We start from the raw sequence: 18,235 nt of genomic DNA on the forward strand, positions 1-18,235 counted from the left end.
GGGTGACCAATTTAAGCGAGCAGTGCCAGCCTCGTCTAAATTCCACGAATACAAAACTCCGAGCGCCCGTGTTTTGATAGATTAGACGACCTGTCAGAATTTGTAACGGAAGTGTTAACTATGATAGGAAGTGACGTGTGCGCTTCAAGCTGGCTGTATGATCGTAGTTGGGCCATCTTTGAGTTGGGCATTCCAGTTACAGTACATAGAATACATTTCATGATTCGGTTTAATTAAAGCTGGTGAAATATACTAGTCCAGTGTAATTACAAACGGGGGATAAGTGTGTATTAATGGAGTCCATACGCTGAGGGCTATGTAGTTTGTTATGTTATAGGCACCCGGAAGTGAAGGGTGCACGCACGTTGTCATCCTGCATGCTCCAAGCATGGAGTACAGTGCTCCCTATCCTGCGCCTGTGCTTCGTCCTCCGGTATTTACAGCTTCTCCAGAATCCGGGCCTCCAACACCCACACAGGCTTTTGGACAGTGGCCGCCTGCTTCTCCCAACAGCCCCTGGTGTGGAGGATGGAGTCAGTGGGGTCCCCAGCCGGGCTATTTCCCCGGTCTGCCTCGAGGTAGGTGATGAGATGAGGACACCCACCAAGGAATGGGTCATGGCCGGACACTGAGCACTCTTATTTCCCTCTGCTCTTGTTGTAAAGGAGGGAAGTAGACTGCAGTTCTGTACAGCCACATTGGTTTCCCCTGAGGGGGGCCGCATTGATTTCCCCCAAGGGGCCACACCACAGTCCAGCACTGTCTGTGATCTAGTTTTAAAGTGCTAGTAAACCTAGTTTTTTATTTTATTTACTTGTACCTCCAGGAAAATCTATAATAAGTCTTACCTGTAGGTACTGTGAATATATGCCAAGCTTGCCCTGTTTAGGAGCTGTTCAGAGTGAATGAAGCCGGTGCCATTGCCTGCACATATGCTCTGAAGGTCTGGCATACTGCGCCGGTGTATTGTCACAGTTTGCTGCCTATCCTAGAATGCTCCGGAAGTAACGTGGCGGCCAACTGCGCATGCGCGATGCGTTCCAAACGCAAATGCGATACGTTCCAATGCATTCACGACAGTGCACACCAGTGAAACCTCGGTCGGCATCCAGGCTCTTTCCTCAACATCCCCGTGGATTGGAGGATGTTAAAAAAAGAGCCAGGAGGCCGAGCGAAGCAAGGACGTGAGGCCTACTGGCCACTTTCCTCTAAATCCACGTCGCCCTGAATGCCGGGTTCGCTGGTGTGTACTGTCGAAAATCCATTGGAACGCATCGCACTTGCGTTTGAAACACATTGCGCATGCGCAGTTGGCCGCCACGTGACTTCCGCAGCATTCTAGGATAGGCAGCAAACTGTGACACTACACCGTACGTTCACAGCTGGTGGCGTAAATGAGGGGTCCCGCGTACATGCGCAGGATTGACCTCACGGCCCTGGCCTCTCATGTAGCTGAAGGCCACAAACCCAGAAGGAAGACCAGGTGAAGTTGGAAGCCTTCTCATCTGTGACGCTGAAAGGCTTTGTTTTAAGGTAAGTCTCCCATAACGTGGTAGTATGCAATGCATGCTAGCACGTTATGCATTTGTCTTACAGGGGAACGTTTTTATATATTTTTTCTTTTTCCAGTGGTTTACTACACTTTAAAGCTGACCTCCAGGTATGGATTTTCTAGCATAGCTACATGGGTCCTGTGTAACCATGCATATTCCATGTCTGTGGAAGCAAGCAGCATAGTAGTAGTCACAGCTTCTAACATAATCATGCTGTCCTCAGCCGAGCAGCTTCCTTCTGCTTAATAATCATAGGGTGTCCACCTGGCATGGGTGCTATTCACAGAATGCTTTGTATTTTTAACATTGAGTGCAGTGTACAAGACACCACAGATGGCTCCTGGACAGGCAATCTTGGTCCTGGTTATTTTTAAAGTATTCAGGGCTTCTTACCCATGCAGGGTATGGGGGGTTCCGGAGTAGTCTGCTTGGAGAAGATAGGACTGATTTATAGTGCTTAAAAGAGAATTTATGGGATTTTTTTCCCTGTTTTTAGAATCGTATTTGCCTAGGTGGATGTGGCATTGACCCCCCCCCCCCCCCGCTGGCTCTAAGGCTGAGAACCGAGCAAAGCTGAGTCGGGTTTTGGTCCAGGCATGTGGGTGGATCCCAACTATATGGTCATGATCTTTCCCGAGCCTGGACCTGCTCTGTGACGTCAGCCTGACAGCGGGCTTCAAACTACACTTCTTCTGTGATCCACAGGAGAAATGCATCCAAACAAGCCTTGGCTGTACCTGTCCTTTAATTGTGACCCAGAATTCAGGAGCTCTGAGAGACTCTAGTTGGGGAAAGAACCAATGCTTCTTACAGGGTTTGTGGTCCCAAAAGAATTAAAGGATAAGTTCACCTTTACAAAAATAAAATCATGCACATATATATTTTTTACATGCAAAAAAAAAAAAATGTTTTTGTAATGAACCTGTACAGCATTGCGTCCCTGATTGGCAGATTGTGGGTGTAATGCCACGGTCCTGCAGACTGACTGTGTCTGCCTGTACCTCCAATACAAAAAGGCAGTTACACTGTGACAGACTTAATAAACTACCACAGCTCTCAATGGTGCCATAATAGTTCATTGAGAACTACAAGCCGACAGCCGCAAAGGCTGTCTGACCTTGCAGTTTTCCTAGTTCACAGAACACTGCGAATGGATGACGCGGGTGGATCCCCGCATGGCTGCATTTGTGACAGCTGGGGGGGGGGGGGGGTGTGATCCCTCGCTAGCTGTCAGATCTAGGCGAGTGGGGGTCGGTGCATCTGTTACATGTTACACCAGGTGAACTGGTTCATCTTTGTATAAATAAAATAAATGCGCTTCTTTTTGTAGGTAGAAAATGTATATTTATAATTTTTTTTTTTTACACTAGGAGCCTGAAAAGCATTGCACCCTTGATTAGCCGATCAGTAAACTGTCTACTTGTATGGGCAGGCAGTTACACACTGACGGGATGTATCAATGAACTACTTAGAGCGCCGAATAGCGCCACGGTAGTTCATTGGGAACTACAAGCTCGCTGCCACAAGGGCTGTCGGTACTTGTAGTTCTCACATTCACAGGACTCTATGAATGTATGACACGGCCTCGGGCCATGTTGTGTTTTTTTTTTTTTTTTTTTAAGGAAAAGTTTCCCTTTAAAAAAAAAATAATAATAAATGCACATCTTTTTGCAGGGTTTTTTTTTTTTTTTTTTTTTAATTAACATCCAGATAGGTTGTTTGGAGAAAGATAAAGGCTGTCTGTTGCCTGCTGTTAAACATGGTGGATGATCCATAATGGTGTGAAAGTGATCAGGTTCGGGGTTTGTTCTTTGTTGTTATAGTTAGACCATAACACTCAAAGCCATGTCACAGAACCAAGTGCAACATATGGTGCAAAAATAGCTCTCTAATGATGTTCCCAAATGTACACAAGCTGGCAATTATTCAGTGTTGTATGTACACCAGGATAAGGTCAAAATTTGCATGCCCTACTCGGTCATTTGATCTCACTCTGCAACTCAATGTATATTCTGTTCAGTACTTGCATGCTGATTCTATTGTATCAAAATTGGTGGGTGACCCTACCTTTTTGATTCCTTGATTTTTAATATATAGCTAGTTATTTTTGTCTACTCCTTATGTGTCCAAGCAACAGCAATACTAATTTTATGTATAAACTATTCGTTTAGTATTACTTTAAAAAAATATATATTTTCACCTGGTGATCCAGCCAGTGACACAATACATGTCTTAGCGTGTCTGCTTTCTGCATGAAGTAGTAAGACAGACACTTTTGGACTGCTGCGTCGTCAGTTTGGGGAGAGGGTAGTGTTAAATTGGTTGTAAACCTCAGACCTGAAATATAAACAAAGCATATCCCTCAATAGTGCCATTTCTAACTGGTGCTTCATTCCTCTGCTATCAGCATGAATCACTTCTGACAAGTTTTCCTGACACCAAGAGAAAAAAGGTGACAGGGGAGGGACCTCCAGCAGATTGACAGTCTCGGCTCTGTTCCTGTGTGAACGGGGGTCCCTTCAATCAGCTGTCCTCTTCCTTTTTTCTCCAAGCTTAGACAGGCTGTACAAATTCTGGACTTTGAAAAGCTTGTAGAGAAGACAAATGGGTACACCAGGGTTTGACAAATTTGCTTGGAATCTAGGAGCCAGCTAAAAAAGTTAGGAGCCAGAAAACGCACCCCGTCCCGACGAGCTTGCGCGCAGAAGCGAACACATACTTGAGCAGCGCCCGCATATGTAAACAGTGTTCAAACCACACATGTGAGATATCGCCGCGATTGGTAGAGCGAGAGCAATAATTCTAGTCCTCCTCTGTAACTCAAAACATGCAACCTGTAGATTTTTTTAAACGTCGCCTATGAAGATTTTAAAGGGTAAAAGTTTGTCGGCATTCCACAAGCGGACGCAATTTTGAAGCGTGACATGTTGGGTATGAATTTACTCGGCGTAACATTATCTTTCATAATATAAAAAAAAATGGGGATAACTTTACTGTTGTCTTATTTTTTAATTGAAAAAAGTGTAATTTTTTCCCAAAAAAGTGCGCTTGTAAGACCGCTGCGCAAATATGGCGTGACAGAAAGTATTGCAACGATCGCCATTTTATTCTCTAGGGTGTTAGGATAAAAAATATATATAATGTTTGGGGGGTTCTAATTAGAGGGAAGAAGATGGCAGTGAAAAAATAGTGAAAAATTACATTAGAATTGCTGTTTAACTTGTAATACCAACAGCCACCACCAGATGGCGCCAGTTCACACATCTGGTGGTAATAACTTGTAATACCAACGGCTCACCACCAGATGGCGCCAGCTCACAAAAAAAAATACTTCTGTACCTGTGGTTTTTAATATTTTTTTTGGCAAATTTCAAAACAAACTTCTTTCATGTTGTCATGGGCTATTTGTAGAATTTTTGAGGTGAATATTGAATTGAATCCATTTTGGAATAACAAATTGTGGAAAAAGTGAAGCGCTGTGAATACTTTCTGGATGCACTTTATGCAAGTTGTGCACACATATGTAAATGGTGTTCGCACCACACGTGAGGTATTGCCACAAACGTTGGCACAAGAGCAATAATTCTAGTGCTAGACCTCCTCTGTAACGCTAAATAAATAAGCTGTAAAAAAAATTGAAAGCGTCATCTATAGACTTATTTTAGGTACCGTAGTTTGCCGCCATTCCACAAGCATGCACAATTTTAAAGCGTGATATGTTGGGTATAGGGCTGCAACTAACGCTTATTTTCACAATCGATTAGTTGGCCGATTATTGTTTCGATTAATCGGATAATAGCCTTAAAAAAATAAAAATTGAATTTAAAAAAAAATTTGGGCCAATTTGTTGTTGGGCAGATTACAAAACACAAATTGCCACAAAACACCTTACATGCTTTTCTGCAGCTTCTCCATTGAAGTATATTGAACCAAAAAAAAAAAAAAATAGCCCCGTTTTGCGTTAAAAAGTCCTTGCCCTTTCCAAATACGCAGCAGCTGAAAAAAAATCATGGATGTGAACGTGTCCCATAGGAAAACATGTAATGAACTGTAGTGTGTTTCTGCAAAAAGCACCAAAAAAGGTGTGACCCAGGCCTGAGATGTTTAGTAACATAATGGGGGTTAAAAAAACAAAAACACAAAAAGAGCAAATAATCGCTACTGTAAGGGGTTCATTTTTTTTACTGAGGGACAGTGAAAGTAATATTTACAGTAGTGATTTGCTTTTTTCTACTATAAAGGGCTAATTTTAGTTTTTATACCCCCATTTTGTTACTGGCCGATTAATCGATTACAATTTTCATAATTGATTAATTTCATAATCCATTAGTTGTCGATTAATCCATTAGTTGTTTCGGCCCTAGTTGGGTATCTATTTACTCCTGGTAACATCTTTACCATTTTTCGAAAAATTTGAGTATATGTTGGTGTGTGTGTGTTTAAAAAAAATAATGCGATTGCAAACTTGCTGTGCAAATACCGTGTGACATAAAAAGTTGCAACAATCTCCATTGTATTCCCTATGGCCTCCTGCTAAAAAAAAAAAAAAAAGTTTTATGTTTTGGTTCTTGTAAGTAATTTTCTAGCAAAAAATTACAGATTTAAACTTTTAAATAAAAGTGCCAGAAAGGGCTTGGTCTTCAAGTGGTAGAAGTTTTACAGCTCAAAGTATTAACCCAGCAAATATAAAGCTTACCATATAAATGAATGAATGAATGACTTGTATAGCGCAACTCATGCGAACTGAATCGCCTATAGACTCAAGTATAAGCCGAGGTACCTAATTTTACCACAAAAAAAATGGGAAAACATATTGACTCGAGTATAAGCCTAGGGTGACAAATGCAGCAGCTACTCTAAATGGATAAGAGGGTCAACAATGCCCATTTGCAGCCTCACTGTGCCGATCTGCATAACTAATGAGCCGTGTCATGCATACAGTCAGACAGCGGCCATCCATCCAGTGTTTGGAAGAGGATGTCCATGATAGGCGGAACACCGAGCACTAACTCATTGCTGGGAAACTGAGTGTTCCCCTATCAGACAAGAACGAGGAGGCAGCGCAGCTTTTTAACACTGGATGGATGTCCGCCGTCTGACTATGCATGAAACGGCTCTCATTAGGTATGCAGGCACAGACTCGAGTATAAGCCGAGGGGGGCATTTTCAGCACAAAAAAAGTGCTGGAAAAACTCTTATACTCGAGTATATACGGTAATTGTTCAGCCTGGCAGCAGAACGCATGATTATTTAGGGCTGGTGGAGCTTTTGATGTTTATACATTTGATATCCAAGTTCTGCAAGCTCTTAATTTGATTTCAGCAGCATATGCATGTTGTGTGTCAAACGCACGCTGTTGATGACGACACATCTAGTATTATCCAAGAGATCTGTGGATTAAAATGTCATCCAAATTATTGTAGCAGTTCTAATGAGAAGTGTCATGTGGATCACAACACTTCTATATCCTCAGCTCTTTTTGTGATTGGATAGGAATTGGTTACTATGGAAACAAGTGACCGGAAGCCTGTGAAGTATATAAGAGCATTAGATAACTAATGTAATTTATCAACCTTACATAGATCCAATTTCTCTTTACAGGTGGGACTAAGCAGTATGGTCATGAAAGCCACATGCAATTCGGAAATGGTTGTTATGGAAACAAAGGGCAAAAGGTATTAAACTAGTACTAAGTAAACTGTATACACATTTCACAGTGGTCTTCCACTAAGACCAGTCTTATGCACACAAGAAAAGGAAAAGGCTGATACAAAGACCTTGCATGTGTAATAAGTAGTACATTTGCATATAGCAACCTGCTTACACTGCGCTTTTTTTTTTTTTTTCTAGTGCAAGTTATAAAATGGAAATCTATATTTAAAGCGGTTGTAAAGTAAAAATTTTTTTTATATATTTTTTTCCCCCTAAAATTAAAACTATGTTATACTTGCCTGCTCTGTGCCATGGTATAGCACAGAGCACCCCCAACATCCTTTTCTGGGGTCCCTCGCCAGTGTTCTAGGCTATTTCTCTCCTACGTGTGCCACCATAGGAAGCTGCTTCCTATGGTGGCACACATGGAGGCAGTCTTGCTTCTTTGTTGGGGCTCTGTGTGTCCAGTCATGCACACAGCACAGTTTGGCCCCACCCTGTGTTCCCTCCTCACTGGATCTGAGTGAGAGCGGCAGGAGCCAAGCCTGTGAGAGAGTGGAGAGAAGACCTGCAGACGAGTGCATTGCTGGATTGATACAGGGCTTGGGTATTTGTGGTAGAAACGGGTACTGAAAAAAAAAATGCATTAAGGTGAAAAAACTTAATGACTTTAGAACCACTTTAAGTTGTAATGGACAACACCAGTGCCTTTACTAGGCCTGTGTTTTTGTGAAGTATCACTTGTACCTTTTGAGTAAAAGGCTTTGCTGAAAAGCAGTAAAGGTAAGCAGGCACTGGCATATACCTAACCATGCCTGGTCCTGAAGCAAGTGATGGAATCGCAGTACTTTTTATTCCTGTGCATTGGGAGACAACCAATCATCTATCACGGTGGAGGTTAACAAGAGCCTCCCTACATACAGACTATCATTCCATTGATTAAGTAGTATCGGCAGTCCAGGTCTCATTAAAGGGGTTGTAAAGGTTTGTCTTTTATTTTCTAAATTGGTTCCTTTAAGCTAGTGCATTGTTAGTTTACTTACCTTTTCCTTCGATTTCCCTTCTAAATGTTTTTTTTTCTTTGTTTGAATTTCTCACTTGCTGTTTCTCCTCAGTAAGCTTTCCACAATCATCCGAGCGGTGGAAAGTCATTTAGAACAGCTTACTGAACACCTTACTGAGGAGGAACAGGAAGTGAGAAATTCAGACAAAGAAAACAAAGAAAAAAAACATTTAGAAGGGGAAAGTAAGGGAACCAACAATGCACTAGCTTAAAGTAACCTATTTAGAAAATAAAAAACAAACCTTTACAACCCCTTTAAGCCTTAAAATCCTGGGAGCCGTTGCACCTCCAGCTGCTCATGTCATTTCTCCAATGGTTATTGGTGTTAACCTCAGTCATGTCTTTGCTTTCAGACCCATGATTTTCTATTTTAAAGGAACCATGCTAAGCACACTTTTAACCAGTTCTGGTGACTATACTCTGGAGAATCTTCTCATAGTTGCTAATATTCTAAAAGATTTTTAAGGGACTTGTAGTGCAGTATCTGTTTATGGAGGTGGCCACATCCAGATCTCTCCAACACGTTTCTTTTAAACTTGTAGATGCAATGTTTTTGGTGAGTGTATACACTTTTTATTAAGCGATCTTAACGTATAAGTTAATGTCTTTTTTGAAAAATAAAAAAGTGCTCTCAGGTGCTTTATGCCATAGAGAAGAGAAGGGATCACCGCTCCAGGTGGGTCACTATGTAGAGATGGACTGACTCAGGATACCGTGGGTGCTGGCAATGCACTGACCATGCATAAGATACGAAGAAAGAGGATGGATAGCCACACTCCAATGACCAAACGGTTGTCTTTTATTAAAAAAAACACAGCAAGTACATCACTTCACAAGGTGCAACAAAGGAACAGCCATATGCCATAATGTGCTAGTATGCACAGCCTGTCAAATGATGCCCTCCAGCTGGTCCTGGGTGTTCCTATCTTCTCCTGGTCTTCCTTTTGGGGTTTGCTTAATTTGGCTGCTTTAATCATTGGGCCACGATGACTTCACTCCCGCACATGGGAGTCACTTCTTTACAGCACAGAACCCTACCTGTTAGCAGTTTATGAGAAAAACATTTAGTTTAATAGCACTTTAAGACACATTTGTGTTTTAGTTTTGATTAGAGTGGGGAGGGATTAGAACACCTGTCAGTTTCTATTGCTGTCTGTGACTCCGTTAGGCTGGGTTTCACACTACTACACTACTTTCATCCTACTTTGCTCTGTGTTCAATGTTTCCCTATGAGAGCGTCTTGTAGCGTCCTACACAAGTCGGTCCGACTTTGAAAATGCTCCCTGTACTACTTTTGGTCCTACATTGATCCTACTTCAGGCCCATTGAATATCATTGAAGTCGGACCAAAGTAGTATCCTGTTCATGAAAGTAGGATGGATGTAGGACCAATGTAGGATAAATGTAGGACCGATGTAGCAGAGCAAAGTAGGATGAAAGTAGTGTAGTAGTGTGAACCCAGCCTTAGGGAGATTCATGCTTTCTATTTGTCTTATTTATCAATATCACCGTGAGGGAAGGGAAAGAAAATTGAGGGGACATCTTTCAACAGGGACACTAAGTTTGGTGACAACTGTTACCAGTCCCAAAATATAGATTAAGGGAACCGATGATTGTAGACGTACTGATGTGATGTGATCATCTCGGCGGGTACTACAAAAATACACGAACAAGAGAATATATGACCATGCTTCTTTATGACTAAAATGAGTTTCACTTTTACATAACAATACATACAGTTTTTTATAGTTACATGTTTATAATTGCCAACATAACAACAGTACAGATTGGACTGAAATACTTTTAAAACATAGCTGCAACAATGAATACCATTATATTTTAATAAACATACATTTCCCTTTTATTTTGTGTTATTGACACTTATCTTTATCTCTATGGCACACTTTAGCTGTGTCATAATGAGAGTTACACTGCATTGCTTATAAATATATACATTCTGAAGCAAATCTCTCTTTTGACCACTAGATGGCGCACCTTGCATAAATTGAACAAGCAGTGTATAACCTTTCCATGTGGCTAATAATATCATTTTTACCATGTGCTTTTAATATATATAACTTGCATAAATCAGGTTGAAATATACCCATATATAACAGTCTAGTGCTTGCAATAAACAGTTGCTCCGAACAGTACAATAGTCCTAGGGTTTTTCGCTATTTTCACTGCTCTCAACACATGCTGCTTTGAAAGTCTAATTACAACAAAACCATTGCACAAAATCTACTAAAACTTTCTCCTGCATCTGCTCTAGATGTTTAGGAATCTTTCTAGTACAGTTTAGTAAGAATGAGAAGGGTTTAAAGTACATACCTACAAAAATACACGAACAGAAAAATATATGACCATGCTTCTTTATGATGTGAAATGTGTTTCACTTTGTCACATGATGCATGTGGTCTTATATAGACTCTGTTCGGGTACCCTCTCTGCCATCTACTGGTTGTTTTATAGAATAGCAGGATATCAAAAATAAACAATAAAAATAAATGAATGTAGGCTATGGGGTGCCTGTTTTGTCTTTCAAGTGATACCCCAGCCCGTCACACAACCAGGGATTTCCTTTTTTAGCTACGGGACAAGAAGTGAAGACAATTTTCCCTAATGAGACATAGATGGCAAAAAATAAAATAAGGATTTATAGCCTTTCTTTACTCCCTTTTAGTTAAGATTTGCATGCATGCTGGATTGCTTCACAGTGCTTTTGTATGAAAAAGACTCAAATGTTTTGTGCTTGCTTTTATACTTTTAGAAAAAACAGAAAAAAGAACCAGTCTACACACATTACTGTGATACATGTGACCGAGGCTTTGGCAATCAAGAAAAGTACAATGAACATATCTCGCAACATGTAAAGGTAAGATCAAACATGGTACATATAATGCCTGGCAGCTGTGGGAAAAGCCTCAATTCCATTTACACCACTGCTCTATTTTAGCGTGCAGGCTTGCTGGGTGTTAAGAGGTGATGTGCACAAAATTCTACATGCCTGCTTTCTTTTGCCCTGCACAGTGCAGCGGTGTGAACGGGGCACATTGAAAACTGTTTTCTTTGTGTCATTTGCATATAGACTGGTGTTTATTGCATGCATAAAAATGTCAGCCACTGTATGTAGTGTCCTAGGCCCTTTATACTACAACTTTTTTTGTTCGCTCCAGTGATAGTATTCTGCTTGGTACCTGGATATAAAACTGAACTCAGGCAGATATTAAACAAAAGCTATTTTGTATTCAGTAAAATCAATAAATGTACATAAATAAAGTTAAGGTTCTACCTATTTTTTTTAACTTAATATTCACACAATTTCACAAAGGATTTGGGGTTATCGGTAATAAGGCTGTAAATATGAAGGCGGGAACCACCTCCAGAGAATAAAAGAATTCTCACTTTTTGTTGCCAACATCCCAAACTTTGTAGAAAATAAACCAAAGAAGGAAAAAGTACCCCTGGTACTAATGGGACATTATTGGCGAACTTCTATGCACAACGAATTTGAATAAAATTATGACATGTATTGGTTTTTAGAAATGAAAATTATTATAATGGTGTGATATAACACCAGGTATTGTACATTAATACAGCATATATATGAGACCAGGCTCCAACATGGAGCTACATAATGCTGTAAATGTGCTTACAGGAGCAACACAGGGACGACCTTCTCTCTACTGCTGCTCTCACTGTTCGAAGGCATGTGATGGGTTCCCAGATAAAGTTGTAGGGCCAGATCCACAAACGAATTACCCATCGTATCTCTGTTTTGTATCCACAAAACAAGATACGACTGAATCTGGGCTTGATCCGACAGGCGTACGCCGTCTGATCGTAGGTGCATATTTACGCTGGCCGCTAGGTGGCGTTTCCGTCGAATTCCGCGCTGAGTATGCAAATTAGCTAGATACGGCGATCCACAAATGTACGTCCGGCCGGCGCATTTTTTTACGTCGTTTCCGTAAGGCTTTTTTCGGCGTATAGTTACCCCTGCTATATGAAGCGTATCCTATGTTAAGTATGGGCGTCGTTCCCACGTCGAAGTTTGAAAATGTTACGTTGTTTGCGTAAGTCGTTCGCGAATAGGGCTTTGCGTAGAATGACGTCACCGTCGTAACCATTGGCTTGTTCCGGTTTAATTTTGAGCATGCGCACAGGGATACCCCCACGGACGGCGCATAAAACACGCCCCCATCACATGCATTTTAATTGCGCGCCCTTACGCCGCCTAAGTTGCACTACGCTGCCGTAACTTACGGCGGGAATTCTTTTAGGATACAAAAAAAAAAGATGTAAGTTACAGCGGCGTAGTGTATCAGAGATACACTACGCCGGACGGAGAGAAGTGGCGCGCTTTGTGGATCTGGCCCGTAGTGTGCGACAGCACTGGAGTTCAGGTCTAAATCACAAAACTGGCTAAATAGAATTAGACTTATAAATATGTTGTGAACAATAAATTCTTTAATGTAAAAGCTGTCTAACTTTTGTTATTGCATAATCCAACATTGGTTTACCTTGATCAATGTGTTTGCTTTATTTTGTATTCCTCACTATTTATCAATTAAAAAAAAAAAAAACTATTTTAAGTCTTTTAATTGCTGTTTGTAGCAATGTACATTCAATATTATACCGCATCAAAATCTACAGCTCTCTTACACATAAAGTACAAGCAGAAGATGCGCGCACTCAACCACACAATTTAAAAATTATTGGTAAGATTCGTTGCTCAGGCTGGGGGATCCCCCACTTCCCTGTTCGAACATCCAAAGCAGAAATTAAAGCGGCAGTAAAACCAACGATTTAATAGTTTCCAAAGACAGTTACATTCTCGGCATGCCGGAAATACTAACTGTCTCACTGGCTGTGCTCTCAACCAAACTGTCACACCATCCAATGGCTGGTGTCATAACTGATCACATGTGCAGCATCATGGCAGTTGAAGATTAAACAGAGGCCAAGATGGCAGCTTCTTTGGCTGAAAATGATAGGCGGGTTTCCTTCCACTTTAAGCTGGCAACTTGATAACTCCTTGGGGTAATATCCTTTTATTTTGCCTCCTCATATACACAGGATCAATGCTGACATGTTTTGGCTATTAGAGCCTTACTCGTCCCGAAACATGTCGGCATTGATCCTGTGTGTATGAAGTAGCCAAATAAAGGAAAGTATTACCAAGGAGTTATCGAGTTGCTGGCTTAATTTTTGCTTTGGCTCTTACACATAAAGTCTTGGATTTTGCACTTCCTTCTCATTGTGAGGGTTAAGTCACAGTGAGAACTCTGGACAGGGCAGTAACTGAAAAAGCACTGAAGCTACAGGATAAGTATGGCAATCGGCCAACTAGCATTTGAAGCACAGATGAGCAGTGGCAGCCTACTGTTGGTTTTCATACAATGTCTGTATTTGAAAACTGTCTGTTGAATGTAGGAGAATGAACAGAAAGACAGATCACAATATACAGGTCTGCCATCCAAGTAACCATTTTTTTTGTACACTTTTCTTTGTGTCAGTAGTGCCGGGAAGCAGGCTGCAGTTTCAACGCACATGAAAAGCTGGTACAATTTCACTGGAAAAACGTAAGTCACAAATATAATTGTCTTTTTAAAGGCGGAGTGCTGACATTTGATATATCTGCTAGAGGAAACATATCAGTGCAGCCCATTAGTGCCAGTCAGTTCAGCCTCATCAGCGCACATCAGTGAAGGAGAAAAACTACTTATTTACAAAATTTTATAACAGAAACTAAGAAACCTTTTTTTTAGAATTTTTATTTTTTTAACTTTATTTTTTGTGTGTGAAACCAAAAATTTTCCTAGACAGGAAGGTTGAAAGTGCACTGTATTGAAGTGGTTAAAAACTGTAAGGATGCCTGTAGATAAACAAACCGTGCAGCTTTGGCTAAAGTTGGATAATGTCCTTGCTATAGGTCTAGGCCATTTATGTACCTCCTGAAGCATGCCCAAAAAACTCCAGATGGCATAATCTCTTCCTGCCTTATTGCTAGGACGATGCTAAGACATCACCAGCTGATACTGCCCCACCCCACCATCATAGAGAGGGCTCTCAAAACCCTGGACATGTGTGGCCACTTTCTTCTCCGTCGCAGCATTGCTAAGCTCAGTTATTTCAATGGGAGAGGGAGAGTGCATGTGAGGGGTTAGATTTGCCTGGGAGTGTCTTAGAAACATGGCAATTCCTCAGTGTTGATGAAATTTAATAACCCCCCCCCCCCCCCCCATGGGACCCCCCCCCCCCCCCTCCTTCTTTCTTTAGGGATCACTTACAGGATTTATGATCCACATATGGACCTCATTTCTTTTCTAGTTCTGGTACTCTTAAGTCTGCAGACCTCGCTTAGAAGTCTTTGCTAATATTAAGATGCGCCCTGCTTCATGTGGTTGTAAAGGCTGAAGGTTTTTTTACTTTCATGCATTCTATACATGAAGGTAAACTTTCAATTTTCAGCTCCCCTAATACTTGCCTAAGCCCAATCTCCATCCAGCGATGTGCATGAGAGCCGAGGCTCTCCTGGGTTTCTTGCGCCTCGTTGGCTGAGATGCAGTAACAGGAGCCATTGGCTCCCGCTGTTGTCAAAGTCAGTGAGCCACTGAGGGGGAAGGGGAGGGGGGGGTGGGGCTGAGCCGAGCCGCAGTTTCATATTTAAATAAAAGCTGAGCCCCGGTTTGGGTGCCCCCATAGCAAGCTGCTTGCTATGGGTGGTGGGAGGTTAGGGGCCTGGAGTGCTGGTGAGGAACCTGAGAAGAGGAGGCTCTGGGCTGCTCTGTGCAAAACTTCTGCACAAAGCAGGCAAGTATAACATATTTGTTATTTTTAAACATAAAAAAAAACCAGAAGACTTAAATATCGCTTTGACTTTAAAGAATTTTTTGAAAGTTAGACCGATATAAATCGCAGTATTCTTTACAACTGCCAGAACTCTGGGCAACACCCTAAAAATGCTTTACATCTAAGATGGTGCCTGCTATAAAGACCAAAGACAGTACAAAACAGATTATTGTGCACACATGCAAAAATTACATTTATCCTGCAAGGCTAGTTAATAACACCTGAACATATTAAAAAATACGGGGGTTTGGTCACACTATATGGTCATATAGTGCTAAGCCCACTTACTGCGACAAAGTACCCCGAATTAGTGGGTCCTAACATGTTAATAGAATGAAAGAACCTGTGTCTCAACCATGGGAGATACATTCCTCTATGTGGGAGAACTGAAGGGATTGCTCCTATGCACTGGTGGCCACTAGTAAGAGGTAATGAAGAGGGGGACCTGGTCAGGGTCTATACAATATACAAAAACATACTTGGGGGGTGCACCCTAAAAATGCTTTACATCTAAGATGGTGCTGCTATATTCTTCCAAGAACAGGCTATAGTAAGTTTTTCTGCCAAAAGCATAAAAAAATTAAAAATAATCAATCACCGTTTATAGTGGGGAAGATGCTCCACTTTTTTAATTAAAAGCGGGATTCCACCCGCGATTTTTTTATTTTTTAAGTCAGCAGCTACTAACAGTGTAGCTGCTGACTTTTAATAAGGACACTTACCTGTCCTAGTAGCCTGCGATGTCGGTCCTCCAACGGCGACCGCTCAGTCCTGGCGCCTCCATCCTTACTAAGGGAAAGGCTTCACTGCCCGTTTCCTACTGCGCATGTGTGACTCGCATGGCGCTTTGTGAATGGGCGGCTGCCTCCTGGAGATACACACAGTTCCCAGAAGGCAGCGCGGCTCATTCACAAGAAGACACAGTGACGTAGGATGAGCCAGAAGATCCACTGCGGTGGAAGAAGAGGCAGAAGAACTACTTCAGCATAGCAACCGCCCTTTTTTTTTTTTTATTTTTTATTTTTTTTAGGGGGGGAAAAAGAGGGTAGAACTCCTCTTCAAGGCAATACTGGGTTGTTGGAGAATCGGAATCTCCTAGATTTTCCATATCGTGGGGTTTCTGAAACAAGGTTTTTACCCCAACTTCGGACACTCTCACTATATATGAGTGATAGTGCCTAACGAGTGACATCCTCGAAAGCACGGGGGTTTAATATAACTTTACTGCAGGGAATGCATTAAGTTAAAAATGTTTTCGCTTTAGAAGCACTTTAATCAACCTTACCAAATTGTTCTTTTTGAGTCATTGCTTATAACCTTTTTATGATTCGATGCATAGATGTTCATTTCATGAGCTTCCAAAATCTGTTTTCTAGATGCATGCACCTGGAACCAAGCGAATTAAGCTTGACACAGCAGAAGAGATCGCCAAGTGGAGAGAAGAGAGAAGAAAGTAGGTTAACATATGTAGCACTTTTGTGTCCTAGCGACTTATTTCTGAGAACTCAAGGAAATTTTTTTATGTTCTCAAATGACATTTGATTACTATTGACTAATTTACTGCTAGTATAATCCCCTTCTGTCAACAAAGATTCTCCTTGCAAGTTCATTTTTAGGTTTATAGACTTATGATTTCTACCTGCTAAAGACCAGTGTTATTGGCTTAAAAGGGTTGTAAAGGTTAGTGTGTTTATTATTTTGAAGAGGAAAAAAAAACAACAATTTTTTACTTGCCTCCTCTGTGCAAGGGTTTTGCAGAGTGGTCCCCCAGTGGCACTCCTGGCTCCTACCCACGTTGAGTGCCCCTTCGGAGACCTGCATTCCTAGGGGAAACTTGTGTGGGCATGCTCCCGAGTCCTGCTGCTGCGTCCATTGACAGACGGCAGAATTCGGTCCCGCCCCACATGTCACTTGATTTGATTGACAGCAGTGGAGCTAATGGCTGCTGCTCTCAATCTATCCAGTGAGAACCTGAGACAGCGGCTGTAGGTGCTGGGCTTGTTCCCGTCGCTGGAAAGATCGGGTCAGGTAAGTAAAAGGGGGGGTTCTGGGGGGCTGCTGCACTACAGAAGGTTTTTCACCTTAATGCATTAAGGTGAAAAACCTTGAGGGTTTACAACCCCTTTAAGCTAGGTAACCAAAGTGAAAGGCGGTTAGAGTTCCCCCATAGATATCAATGATTGATGGGCTATAGTTCCCCTATATTAATAATGCATTATAAGGCTTGTTAGAGTTCCCCCTTAATGATTAATGCTTGTATCCTAAAATGTATTTAAGATGTATCCTTGAGCTTCTAGGGAGCCAGGGACCTTGGCTATGTTATTACGTTATTTGGCCAAAAGAACATCAACAATAGATAAGCTGTAGGGAACAAATTAGATTGTTATATGTATGACGTACATAACTTGTATAACCTAATAACTTAGATATGATTGGCTGGGACTAGGGCGTCCCTTTTTTTTGTATGATTTGCTTGAGTACAAGTACAGTACAGTATGAGTGCGTGTGGATGTTTTCCTGACTAACCAATGCATTGGGGACTTTCCATACATTCAAATTGTCCTTAAGACCCGGGTCTAGTTGAAGCAGCAACCTTACACAAAGCATGTCAAGTAATTACTAGAACATACAAACTCCACATAGTGTCTCTATATAATTTTTTTTTTTTTTATCTCAAGCTTTGATAGTTTAGTACTTCGTCTGTTACTTTTTTGCTATTGCAGCTTTGAAATTCTTAATCCTGGTAAACGTGCACACGATATTTTTCCTGCATTATCCAAAGTGTGTGTGTGTGTGTGTGTGTGTGTGTGTGTGTGTGTGTGTGTTTTGGATGTATATAGTGGGTATACAAAAGGATCATCCCCCTTTTTCTTAAAAGAGCAGGGGTTCTGAGCACACAAACTAGTTAATCCATGACTGCGAGGCTATTTCATTTCTGCTAACTTACTTGACAAACCCCACTTAAAGTATTTCCAGGTAACGATTTTAATTATATTATTAAAGCAGAAGTTTAGTTAAAACGTATTTTTTTTCTCTGCAGCTCTAGTTACATTATTTGCCTGTAATGAAGTAAGTTCTTTCACCGATTTACACCATCTGTGAATAGTGGAGA

The 18,235-nt window shown here is 41.3% G+C and overlaps 1 protein-coding gene across 1 annotated transcript in view; it reads left to right on the forward strand.

Moving 5' to 3' along the window:
* The first annotated feature begins 332 nt into the window (after nucleotides 1–332).
* The window catches only part of NUFIP1 (nuclear FMR1 interacting protein 1), a 29,539-nt gene continuing 11,636 nt past the window's right edge, over nucleotides 333–18,235 (forward strand). Inside the window, exons 1-5 of the mRNA XM_040341281.1 lie at nucleotides 333–578; nucleotides 7,155–7,228; nucleotides 11,039–11,143; nucleotides 13,791–13,853; nucleotides 16,500–16,576. Of these exons, the coding sequence (XP_040197215.1) occupies nucleotides 389–578; nucleotides 7,155–7,228; nucleotides 11,039–11,143; nucleotides 13,791–13,853; nucleotides 16,500–16,576 (509 nt within the window). The 5' untranslated portion in view covers nucleotides 333–388. The remainder of the gene's footprint in view (nucleotides 579–7,154; nucleotides 7,229–11,038; nucleotides 11,144–13,790; nucleotides 13,854–16,499; nucleotides 16,577–18,235) is intronic.

Source organism: Rana temporaria, chromosome 2 (assembly GCF_905171775.1).
Source record: "Rana temporaria chromosome 2, aRanTem1.1, whole genome shotgun sequence".
Lineage (NCBI taxonomy): Eukaryota > Metazoa > Chordata > Amphibia > Anura > Ranidae > Rana > Rana temporaria.